This window comes from Xyrauchen texanus, chromosome 8, assembly GCF_025860055.1.
Source record: "Xyrauchen texanus isolate HMW12.3.18 chromosome 8, RBS_HiC_50CHRs, whole genome shotgun sequence".
NCBI lineage: Eukaryota > Metazoa > Chordata > Actinopteri > Cypriniformes > Catostomidae > Xyrauchen > Xyrauchen texanus.
This window is the reverse complement of record NC_068283.1, coordinates 44,321,450-44,334,641: the sequence shown is the minus strand read 5'-3', so window position 1 is coordinate 44,334,641 and position 13,192 is coordinate 44,321,450. Positions and strand designations below refer to the sequence as shown.

The 13,192-nt window shown below is 42.4% G+C and overlaps 1 protein-coding gene across 1 annotated transcript in view; it reads left to right on the top strand.

Annotated features, from left to right (window-relative positions):
- The window catches only part of LOC127648334 (RNA binding protein fox-1 homolog 3-like), a 105,177-nt gene that overhangs the window by 35,489 nt on the left and 56,496 nt on the right, over positions 1-13,192 (top strand). The window contains exon 2 of the mRNA XM_052132991.1: positions 11,196-11,432. Coding sequence (XP_051988951.1) covers positions 11,196-11,432 — 237 coding nt within the window. The remainder of the gene's footprint in view (positions 1-11,195; positions 11,433-13,192) is intronic.

Sequence of the window (13,192 nt, the reverse complement as noted above, 5' to 3'; positions counted from 1 at the left end):
GTTTTCTCCCCTGAATTTGATCGCCAGAGTCACCACGGGATATTTGTGAATATCCCCGTGTACACACCTTACCCTCACCAGTTTAGCTGAGCCCAAAGCCCCGGGTTGAACCAAGCGTTGGTGGATGGTGGTCTGGTTACAGCCGGTATCCAACAAAGCTTGGTATGTACCCCTGGATTCTTACCGGAATCCGGTACGCTCCAGCCCGATCGGGGGCAGCCTGTGGAACATCGGAGACCCGTACCACCGCCCCTATTTCCATCAGCGGGCACTGATCCCGGAAGTGGCCCGGGTCTCCGCACCTCCAGCAGACCGGCCCAGGCGCTGCGGCCGCACCCGTGCTGGCGGGTGCCCCCACCTGAGGAGGAGAGCGGCTGAAGGATGGGGAAGGGCTTGGCGGGTGTTCCCAAGGCCGGGGAGCTGGGCGCGCAAACGCTCCGCGCCTGCGGGGGGCAGGAACGGACCCTGGGGAGAGAGCAGAGCGAGAGGGAAGAGGGGAGGGAAAAAAACAGGGGAAGACACAGGGGAAGGGGAGACAGACAGAGAGGGCTCATCCGCCCTAGGGATCGCCGCCATGTGGTCCTCCGCGAGTCGGACGGCTTCCTCCAGCGACGCCGGGCGGTGGCACTGGACCCACTCGGCCGTCTTCCGGGGCAAACGCTGAACAAACTGCTCCAGTACCACCTGGTCGATTAGTTCCTCGACGCCGCGGTCCCTCGAGAGCAGCCACCTCCGACAAGCATCACGGAGCCGCTGGGCGAATGCAAACGGGCGGTCGGACTTATCAAGCTTCAAGGCCCGGAAGAGCTGGCGACTTTCTTCCGGGCTCCGACCAACCCGTTGCAGGATGGCTTTCTTCAGGTCGGGGTAAGCCAGGAGGCTTGATGCCGGCAGTTGTTGTGCCGCGAGTTGCGCTTCCCCGGACAGGAGAGGGACTAGGCGGGCTGCCCACTGGTCTTGGGGCCACCCCCAAATCTCCGCCGTTCTTTCAAACAGGTCGATAAACGCCTCTGTATCATCTGCCGGCCCCATCTTCTGTAACGCGGGTGGGGGCAAGGTGGCGCGGGTGTCCGGGGTCGCGGCTGCGGCTGGAGCGGCCTCCTGGCTGAGGAGGCTCCGGATGGCGTGCCGGTCCTCTGCTTGAGCCCGCATGATCTCAAAGAAGCGCCGATCCTGGTCTTGCCGGAGCTCAAGCAGGGATTGTTGGTGGCTTTGATGGAGTGTCGCGAGGGACTGGAGGACTTCCGCCAGCTGGGAGGACTCTACGGGGCGATTCTGTTCCATCCTTTGGAAGGCAGGTGTTCCAAATAATATCCCGGGTTTCGGCACCAGTGTAACGCTGATAGAACAAAGACGACAGGAAGCAAGATTTCAAGGCAAGGTGCGTCTTTTAATTCCCCTTTTTTTTAGTACCCACAATATTCACACAATCTTTTTGGTGTCCACAATCTCCAACTAGTCGAACGCTGAGTTCGTTGTCAGTTTCTCCCCCTCCTCTGTGGCTGCTGGCATTTTTAACCGCTCTCCTCACTCTACTGCAATTAGAGACAGGTGTTAGACATAATTTGGCCCAGGTGTGAGCGCCCTTACCGCTTCTCTCTCCCGGACGGGCGCTTGACCACGCCCCCGCTGCCACACTATCTATCTATCTGTCTGTCTGTCTGTCTGTCTGTCTGTCTGTCTGTCTGTCTCTCTGTCTCTCTGTTCTATCTATCTATCTATCTATCTATCTATCTATCTATCTATCTATCTATCTATCTATCTATCTGTCTGTCTGTCTGTCTGTCTGTCTGTCTGTCTGTCTGTCTGTCTATCTTTCTGTCTGTCTGTCTATCTCTCTTTATGTCTGTCTGTCTATCTATCTCTCTGTCTGTTTGTCTACAAATCTATCTATCTATCTATCTGTCTGTCTGTCTCTCTATCTAGCTATCTCTCTTTCTGTCTGTCTGTCTGTCTATCATCTATCTATCTATCTCTCTTTCTGTCTGTCTGTTTTATCTATCTGTCTGTCTGTCTGTCTATCTATCTATCTTTCTGTCTGTCTGTCTGTCTGTCTATCTATCTATCTATCTTTCTGTCTGTCTGTTTTATCTATCTATCTATCTGTCTGTCTGTCTGTCTGTCTGTCTGTCTGTCTATCTATCTATCTGTCTGTCTGTCTGTCTGTCTGTCTATCTATCTATCTATCTTTCTGTCTGTCTGTTTTATCTATCTATCTATCTGTCTGTCTGTCTATCTATCTATCTATCTATCTATCTATCTATCTATCTATCTATCTATCTATCTATCTATCTATCTATCTCTCTTTCTGTCTGTCTGTGTGTCTGTTTTATCTATCTATCTATCTATCTATCTATCTATCTATCTATCTATCTATCTATCTATCTATCTATCTATCTATCTATCTAGCTCTCTTTCTGTCTGTTTTATCTATCTATCTATCTATCTATCTATCTATCTATCTATCTATCTATCTATCTATCTATCTGTCTGTCTGTCTGTCTGTCTGTCTGTCTGTCTGTCTGTCTGTCTGTCTGTCTATCTATCTATCTATCTGTCTGTCTCTCTTTCTGTCTGTCTATCTATCTGTGTGTCAGTCTGTCTGTCTGTCTATCTCTCTTTATGTCTGTCTGTCTATCTGTCTCTCTGTTCTATCTGTTTGTCTATCTATGTATCTATCTATCTTTCTGTCTGTCTGTCTGTTTTATCTATCTATCTATCTATCTATCTGTCTGTGTCTGTCTGTCTGTCTGTCTGTCTGTCTGTATATATCTCTTTCTGTCTGTCTATCTGTCTGTCTCTCTGTTCTATCTATCTATTTATTTATCTGTCTGTTCGTCTGTCTGTCTGTCAGTTTTACATGTCTCTCTTTCTGTCTATCTATCTATCTATCTATCTATCTATCTATCTATCTATCTATCTATCTATCTATCTATCTATCTATCTATCTATCTATCTATCTATCTATCTATCTCTCTTTCTGTCTGTCTGTTTTATCTGTCTATCTGTCCATCTATCTGTCTGTCTGTCTGTATGTCTGTCTGTTTTATCGATCTATCTATCTATCTATCTATCTATCTATCTATCTATCTATCTATCTATCTATCTATCTATCTATCTATCTCTCTTTCTGTCTGTCTGTTTGTTATCTATCTATCTATCTATCTATCTATCTATCTATCTATCTATCTATCTATCTCTCTCTTTCTGTCTGTCTGTATGTCTGTCTGTTTTATCTATCTATCTATCTATCTATCTATCTATCTATCTATCTATCTATCTATCTATCTATCTCTCTTTCTGTCTGTCTATCTATCTGTGTGTCTGTCTGTCTGTCTGTCTGTCTGTTTTATCTATCTATCTATGTGTCTGTCTGTCTGTCTGTCTGTCTCTCTGTCTATCTCTCTTTATGTCTGTCTGTCTATCTGTCTCTCTGTTCTATCTATCTATCTATCTATCTATCTATCTATCTATCTATCTATCTATCTATCTATCTATCTATCTATCTATCTATCTATCTCTCTTTCTGTCTGTCTGTCTATCTATCTGTGTGTCTGTCTGTCTGTCTGTCTATCTCTCTTTATGTCTGTCTGCCTATCTGTCTCTCTGTTCTAACTGTCTGTCTATCTATCTATCTATCTATCTATCTATCTATCTATCTATCTATCTATCTATCTATCTATCTATCTATCTATATCTGTCTGTCTGTCTGTCTGTCTCTCTGTATATATCTCTTTCTGTCTGTCTATATGTCTGTCTCTCTGTTCTATCTATTTATTTATCTGTCTGTCTGTCTGTTTGTCTGTCTGTCTGTCAGTTTTATATGTCTCTCTGTCTGTTTTATCTATCTATCTATCTATCTATCTATCTATCTATCTATCTATCTATCTATCTATCTATCTATCTGTCTGTCTGTCTGTCTGTCTGTCTATCTATCTGTGTGTCTGTCTGTATGTCTATCTCTATTTATGTCTGTCTGTCTGTCTATCTGTCTCTCTGTTTTATCTGTCTATCTATCTGTCTGTCTGTCTGTCTGTCTGTCTCTCCTCTGAAACATTCAACCATTAAGCTTTTAAAATCATTTTAAACTTGAGCGCTAGGATTTTTCTAAACGTCTTGACAAACTGATCTGAAGAACATGTTAAGCTTTCATGCAACAAGAACTGGCGCAATTTAGTTTTTGTGACCATTTCCCGCCGTCTCTCAGACATCTACGAATAAAAGACTTTGTTTCATCTGTGGAACAGGAAAAGTTACATTGTGCTGAATGTCTTTGACTCTTGTTCATTAAATGAAAGACTAACTAAACATCTAAACCGCTCATTTTGTGTTCCGCTGAAAGAAAGTCAAACGGCATGAGGGCCGTTAATGATGACAGTATTTTCTTTGTAATAAGAACACCCTGATACATAAAGTACTCTCATATTTACGTGTGCTTTCTTTCAGGTCATGAATGTATAAAAATACTCAAACAATTACAAGAATATGCAGAAGTTTGTCTCCTCTGAGATCGAGACCTCAAGTCACCTTGAATGCTCTCTATGGTCTTGTGGTTTCTCGTTGTGTCACAAGTTGTGTGTACTTTCACAGCAGTAATGAATGTACGTGTGTGATTGTGTGGGTTGAGCGGGCATTGATGCTGGACCCTGAGAGTGATGTTGAGGGTCTTCCCAGGACTGTTGCAACGTCTCCTCTGATTTACCGCCATCTTTTCTTCTCATCTGGTTTGTCTCCCCTTTAGAAAGCATGTTTGTCACACACTTCAGAGCAGCAGCAAAGATCACACGAAGGCGAGCATGGCTTTGTGTTTCGCTAATAAGCACCTTCTGACTCAGAACGCTGCCCTTTTAAAGTGTGTGTTTGTGTGTGTGTGTTCATGTGAAACTCATCTGTGCTTTGTACTGAGTTCTGCATTGCGTCATTAAAGTGTGTTTATAGAGGTGTAGGCCACACTGTATTGTGTTGTTGTTGTTGGGTAGGTAAGTTTTGTACGTTTGATTTTTGTCTGGCTATGTTCAAGATGGAATACTAGCGTTCTGCACACTCTATTGGGTAAATGGAGGGAAATTGGACCACTTTATTACACTACTGTGGCTTTAATTAATTAAAGAGGGGCTTTAGCCCCATTGTACCTTACTTTCAATGGTGACTTTTTAATGTCAATCATTGTGTGTGGAGCCCAGCTCTCATCTCGGATGTAAATACAGTTATTGTGTTCATGGGTTTAGTCTGAAATGAATTGGGATCGCACACAAACACACACACAAACACAAAACTACAGCAAAGACAGTTCAAGGGGTTTTATGAAGTTTCCTCAGGAATAATTAATCTGAGAAGCAAATTGGGTAACGGGGACAGCCGAGGAGAGAGAGAGAGAGACTGAGAGAGTATAAAGATGGAGATGGAGTGAATAAAAGAAAATCCATAAAGACTAAAATTGCTAACTAACCTTATTTGTGTAAAGCTATATCTAATATTAGAACTTCACTGGCATAATCACACTTAAATCATGCTAACACGTATAATGTTTACATCTTGTGGCTAAAGAGTGTGAATCATAATGTTTATGAACTGGCCCCATTCACTTCCATTGTAAGTGTCTTACTGGAATCGCGATGTTTGCTTTGATACGCGGGACGCTTGTTGTAATCAGCATGATTCGGATCATTCCTTTAAGATGTAATATACATTTTTCTTCTGGAGTTGATATTTAGTGCCTTTTTTGACACTATATTAGGCATAAATTTGTTGTGTAACTACAAAGCCATTCAAATGGCTTTTTATCGATAAAAATGGCGTGTGTGATGATGTCATGCCTAAAAAAACTATTTGTAGCATAAGTTTTGGTTTATCGCAACAGAAATCTGCCCTGAAGCCGTTTCCATACAGAAATGTGCGTTTATCGCTAATTCGCCAACTAGATGTTTCCATCCAAAAATACTTGGATGGAAACGTAGTAAATGTTCGCCGTCTGCCTCTCTGGAATACTTAACCATGATTTGTCAATGGTGGTATTCTGCAGTTAAGTATAGATAAGATATTATTAGCACTAAAATGTATTATTGACCACTGTCCCAAGCAACTGATTTCACATCTCCCGTATCACTTCAGCCGCTCCCTTCTCACATCACAACATAATCGGGGTATGTTGTTTTGAAATACACTAAACCCATGACTGCGTAGGCTTAGAATAGAGTCATCTGAAGGCAAATGTTAGATATCAGCACAAAAAAAAAATATTTTAAATCTGGGGCATTTCTGTTAGTTGTGTTGCCGTTTTTGCCCTGAGCTCAGGTTCATTTCTTGTTATGGTACTACAGAACAAACGCCACTTTAAAAAGGACCTGCGGTTTGTATTAAACACGTGTAGCTTTCATTCTGGTCCATTTGCAGCAGCTGTCGACTCTCTGCTTATTGAAAATCTCAGAGACCATCACAAAATAAGCGTGACCAAAGGAGGAAACTGAAATAAATGGAGTGCAATTATCTTGCTCCAGTGTGGGGACAGTTTCCACCCGCTTTAACTGTTAAATGCAGATACTTAATATCTCTTTCACCCTTAAGTCATGTTTACTGAAAAAGTGTGCAGTGGACTACGGTGATCGTTGTCTTGGAATTAGAGTATATATATATATATATATATATATATAGTGAGTGTGTGTGTGTGTGTGTGTGTGTGTGTGTGTGTGTGTGTGTGTGTGTGTGTGTGTGTGTGTGTGTGGAGGAGTGAATCAGAAGCTGTGTTGAGGAGTAACTTGTGGCAGTCTGACTTGTGACTATCATCATAAAGTCTGGTCCACATCGCAGCTAATTCTTGCAAAGAACCGTCCACTTTAACAGGAAAGGACCGACTGACTGACATAAAACAACCGCAGACTTTGTTATTTTTACAAATGGTTTACATGCTGTTTAGTCAATAAGTAGTGTAATGCATTACATTTTAAACACTGGTTAATCAAAGCAATGCATGGCAAGATTATTTATATAGCACACTTCATACACGATGGCAATTCATAGTGCAAAGTGAAACTACAAGATAATTACTTTTAAGTACAGTGCTTGGGTTACACATTATGTTAATATAACTATGTTAATACATCTGTAAACGATGTAATTGGTCATTTGTAGTGGGATGCTTTTTTTAGCAAGAACTCAACACTGAGTGTCAGGTAATGACTGTAACAAAAAAGGCAATCATTTGGCAGAAAATGTGTATTTAGACTATTCACACCCATTTTATTGGCAGTTAGATTGGTGTGCCCCATTTTATAGGTGGTTAGATTGGTGTGCACCCCCCCAACCCCAACAGTGTCCAAGTGAAACCTACAAATCTAGTTCCATTGTAAAAACTTCTCCCATTTAGTGTTACAACATGCCCTGCTTTTGATGCAATTATTTAGGTAGCACTTTAAAGTAGGTGTCTTTAACTACTATGTACTAACATTAAATTACATGCAACATATTGTGTAACTGCATGTTGTTCTGCAAAATTTTCATAAGGTTTACATTTGCTGCTACTGAGGTTGTGGTAAAGGTAGGTTAAGGAGTAGGGGTTAGGGTTAGGGGTTTGCAGTTGGGATAGGGTTAGGTTTAGGGTTTAGTGGTTGGGGTAGGTTAGGGTTAGGTTTAAGGTTAAGGTTAGGGTTAGGGTAGGGTTAGGGTTAGGGTTAGGAGAAGGGTTAGGGTTTAGTGGTTGGGTTAGGGTTAGGTTTAGGTGTTAATGTTTGGGTTAGGGTTTAGTGTTTGGGATCGGGTTAGGATTTAGTGGTTGGTATAGGGTTAGGGTTTAGTGGTTGGAGTAGGGTTAGGGTTTAATGGTTTGGGTAGGGTTAGGGTTTAGTGGTTGGAGTAGGGTTAGGGTTTAGTTGTTGGGGTAGGGTTAAGGTTTAGTGGTTGGGGTAGGGTTAGGGTTTGATGGTTTGGGTAGTGTTAGGGTTTAGTGGTTGGGGTAGGGTTAGGGTTTGATGGTTTGGGTAGGGTTAGGGTTTAGTGGTTGGAGTAGGGTTAGGGTTTAGTGGTTGGGGTAGGGTTAGGGTTTAGTGGTTGGAGTAGGGTTAAGGTTTAGTTGTTGGGGTAGGGTTAGGGTTTAGTGGTTGGGGTAGGGTTAGGGTTTAGTGGTTGGAGTAGGGTTAGGGTTTAGTGGTTGGAGTAGGGTTAGGGTTTAGTGGTTGGGGTAGGGTTAGGGTTTAGTGGTTGGGGTAGGGTTAGGGTTTGATGGTTGGAGTAGGGTTAGGGTTTAGTTGTTGGGGTAGGGTTAGGGTTTAGTGGTTGGGGTAGGGTTAGGGTTTGATGGTTTGGGTAGTGTTAGGGTTTAGTGGTTGGGATAGGGTTAGGGTTTAGTGTTTGGGATAGGGTTAGGGTTTAATGGTTGGGGTAGGGTTAGGGTTTAGTGGTTGGGGTAGGGTTTAGTTGTTGGGGTAGGGTTTAGTGGTTGGGGTAGGGTTAGGGTTTACTGGTTGGGGTAGGGTTAGGGTTTAGTGGTTGGGATAGGGTTAGGGTTTAGTGTTTGAGATAGGGTTAGGGTTTAATGGTTGGGGTAGGGTTAGGGTTTAGTGGTTGGGGTAGGGTTAGGGTTTAATGGTTTGGGTAGGGTTAGGGTTTAGTGGTTGGATTGGGTTAGGGTTTAGTGGTTGGAGTAGGGTTAGGGTTTAATGGTTTGGGTAGGGTTAAGTGGTTGGGGTAGGGTTAGGGTTTAATGGTTTGGGTAGGGTTAGGGTTTAGTGGTTGGGATAGGGTTAGGGTTTAATGGTTTGGGTAGGGTTAAGTGGTTGGGGTAGGGTTAGGGTTTAGTGGTTGGGGTAGGGTTAGGGTTTAGTGTTTGGGATAGGGTTAGGGTTTAGTGGTTGGGAAAAGGTTAGGGTTTAATTGTTTGGGTAGGGTTAGGGTTTAGTGGTTGGGGTAGGGTTTAATGGTTTGGGTAGGGTTAGGGTTTAGTGGTTGGGTTAGGGTTAGGGTTTAGTGGTTGGGATAGGGTTAGGGTTTAGTGGTTGGGGTAGGTTTAGGGTTTAATGGTTTGGGTAGGGTTAGGGTTTAGTGGTTGGGATAGGGTTAGGGTTTAATGGTTTGGGTAGGGTTAGGTGGTTGGGGTAGGGTTAGGGTTTAGTGGTTGGAGTAGGGTTAGGGTTTAGTGGTTGGGGTAGGGTTAGGGTTTGGTGGTTGGGGTAGGGTTAGGGTTTAGTGGTTGGGATAGGGTTTAGTGGTTGGGATAGGGTTAGGGTTTAATGGTTTGGGTAGGGTTAGGGTTTGGTGGTTGGGGTAGGGTTAGGGTTTAGTGGTTTGGATAGGGTTTAGTTGTTGGGGTAGGGTTAGGGTTTAGTGGTTGGGATAGGGTTAGGTTTAGGGTTTAGTGGTTGGGGTAGGGTTAGGGTTTAGTGGTTGGAATAGGGTTAGGGTTTAGTGATTGGGGTAGGGTTAGGGTTTAATGTTTTGGGAAGGGTTAGGGTTTAGTGGTTGGGATAGGGTTAGGGTTTAATGGTTTGTGTAGGGTTAGGGTTTGGTGGTTGGGGTAGGTTTAGGGTTTAGTGGTTTGGATAGGGTTTAGTTGTTGGGGTAGGTTTAGGGTTTAGTGGTTGGGATAGGGTTTAGTGGTTGAGGCAGGGTTAGGGTTTGGTGGTTGGGGTAGGGTTAGGGTTTAGTGGTTTGGATAGGGTTTAGTGGTTGGGGTAGAGTTAGGGTTTAGTGGTTGGGATAGGGTTAGGTTTAGGGTTTAGTGGTTGGGGTAGGGTTAGGGTTTAATGGTTGGGATAGGGTTAGGTTTAGAGGTTATTAGTTGAGTTTGGGAAATGGTTTAGCAGTTGGGTTAGGTTTAGGGGTTAGTGTTTGGGATCAGGTTAGGATTTAGTGGTTGGGATAGGGTTAGGTTTAGGGTTTAGTGGTTGGATTAGGGTTATGTTTAGGTGTAAGTGGTTGGGATAGGTTTAGGGTTTAGTGGTTGGATTAGGGTTATATTTAGGTGTAAGTGGTTGGGATAGGGTTAGGGTTTAGCGGTTGGGTTAGGATGTTAGGGCTTAGTGGTTGGGATCGGGTTAGGATTTAGTTGTTGGGATAGGGTTAGGCTTAGGGTTTAGTGGTTGGGATAGGGTTAGGTTTAGGGTATACTTGTTGGGGTAGGGTTAGGGTTTAGTGGTTGGTGTAGGGTTAGGATGTAGCGGTTGGGATAGGGTTAGGTTTAGGGGTAGTGGTTGGGATAGCCTTAGGTTTAAGGATTTATGGTTGGATAGGTTTAGGGGCAAGCAGTTAGGGATAGGGTTAGGGGTTAGGTTAACAGTGTAATTACAGATGTATTGAATTGCAGGTATTTTAAATATACATTTTACAATGCAAAAAAAAAACATATGTGCATAATAAATATATTGTATCAAATCTTAAGTACTTAGTCGCTGAAAACACCTTATATAATATCTAGTTTCCACAAAATGTCAGTATGTGTTCAATGATCTGTATCTGTTTACCAGGGCATTAACATTCGAAAATGACATTAGCTTTTTTTAGTCAAGACTGTACCTTGCTAAATCACGAGCAAGTCATTTTAAACGTTACCTCATGATAACCCAGCTCAAATATGCTGAAGTCTAATTTGTTAGTTGGAAATGTTGGGTTGACAATCGTTGTAAACTTAGAAGGCTAACATGACAAAAAATGTGCCAGATAACCTCAATTCACCTTCCAGTACTTGTTTGTTAGCATCTCGAAATGTAGCTAATTACTTTACTGAAAAGTTATTTTGACTGTAGTTGAACTATTTTAAACTATGAGAAGCTGTTTGGCAAGTTTCAAAGTGTTTTATGTGAAGACATGGCTTGAATCTTGTTAATCTGAGATATGATCGCTGTTAACATCATCAACCTGTCAGAACTTTCAGTCAACACATCATGAGATTGATTTCCTTTATTCTGTGGTGGTGAAACTCCCATCGGCTACAAACCCGCTAGTCCTCTGTGCAGCATTCTACATCGCCAGTCTGTTCATTAGTTCTGATCAAGCGTGTCTCTAATCAGCTGTGAGATGTGATGGTTATTTCCATGACCTATTTAAAGCGCCGGGCAGCCACATTCCCTTATCAGATCCTCTGAGGCACGTTTGAAATGATAAAATCGCACTGCAGTCTGCCATGAGCTGTTCAATTTGACGTATGGTTGTATATGTGAACGCTGCAGGGGTTTAATGTATTGTTTCATTTGCATTGATGTTTCCAGGGTAATCAGGAGCCCACCAATCCGGCGGATGCGATGGCCCAGACTTACCCCCCGCAGTACGCCCATCCTCCGCAGAACGGACTCCCCACCGACTTCACCGCGACACACGCTCTTCCCACGCAAGACTACACAGGCCAGAACCGCGTCCCCGATCACGCTTTGACGCTCTACACGGCAGCACATACGCACAGCGAGAGCAACACACCAACCATCTCCAGCAGTATCAACACAGCAACGGTGTGTATAATGACTAAACAAACCCACAGCAGACATGCTGGACACATGCAGCCAATCAGCAGCACAACACCAGGCGTGTTACAAATAACACATTTTTTACTTGTATCAAAAACATACTTTTTGGAAGTAGCAAGTAAAGTAACAAATAACTTTCCAAAATCTCAACCTCTGATTTTCAACATCTCTTGTTTACCCTTGAAATTTGGTATTGCAGTATGACTAAAATTGTTGAGAATTTGCTTGTTTTCACACACTTTGTATAAAAGCTGCCTGATCTCGTGAAAATTACTTGACGGTGGTGAAATTTTGCTAAATAATATTAAGTAATTCATTGCATGGGTCGCAGCAGTTCTGAGGTGAAATGTCCACTATGTGGTGCTAAAAGCAGGTTAACCCTTGTGCGACCTTCAGGACATTTTTGTCATTTTCATTTTAGTTTTTTTCGATCATTTTGGCTGTGTTCAGGCCATCGGCATAAATTTAGCCAAAGGTGTGTATTTTTGGGGGAATTTTGTTATGTCAACCTCAGTTCCTGTAATACATCTATAACACACTGTGTACACAAAACAGTCACACTCGGGACCTTCAGGACAAAAATGTCCCCATTGAAACGGCAATATTTGTTCCCAGTGTCATTAAAGTATAAAATCATGAATTGTATGATATTATGATTTCATTCCGGAGCTTCAAAATGAAATTTTATATTTTCCACCAGATGGCGCCATTTTCCTCATGTTTAGCCTGTGGAGCAAATACAAGCTGTTTACCTATTTTCTGTTTACTGTATTATACAGACCTGCAGGACAACTGAATACATGATATATATGTGTGTGTGTGTGTGCGTGTGTGTGTGTGTGTGTGTGTAAAAACAACAGTGACATTATGTAATCAATCTGGCATTTAAAGGGCTAAAATCCTGAAAATGCATGAATATTTGGTAGTTATGATCAGGACTGATGTTGGTTAAAAAAATGTACTCATTGAAAATCGAAAATAATATTCATATATAATATTATTATGGCAGTTTTTTCCTCTTTTTGTCCTTTTTTTATTGACGCACAAATGTTGAACTTGTTAATGCTCCGTTATCAAGTTTTAAATCAAGAAAACCGACCTCCCTACCCTAAACCTTAAACCTAAACCCAACCGACAGTGTCATAATAAGCAAATGTGAGATGAAAAGTGCAATTGTTGAAGCAACCACGTCATTTTGTGTTCCTTCTATGACACTTTCGGCTCATGTGTCGACTCGCGTGCTCTTCAGTACTTTCGCAATCAGTTGAGCTACCGCTCAATTACATCACACTCAAACAAACTTGTAAATGTAGTTGGTTTTGTAATGTAAACATTAAAACGTATCGCCTTGTAAGCCTATAGTAAAAGTGTTTAGATGTCTTGATTCATTAAGGGTGAAAAGTCTTAATCAACATTTGAACGGCTTTTGAAAGTCAAGCCGCTGTATTTTGCTATCCTAACTATGCGTGATTATATGGCTAGTTTCGCTGTACTATTAGCATTTAGCGTTGTTTTTACCTGCAGTCTATGAGAGACTCCGAACAGACCTGTGACCAGTTTTTGGATCGAGTCCAGCCAGTTGAGAATCACTGCTTGATAACCACTGCCAGTTATTAAGCCATGCAGAAACGTGCGTGTGAAGCCACAGCGTGTACCAGGTGTGTGAATAGTGAAATTTGACTGTGCTTTGGGAGTACACGCTCATCTGTCCCAAATAATGAGCTGAGAGCTCATTTGACACAATT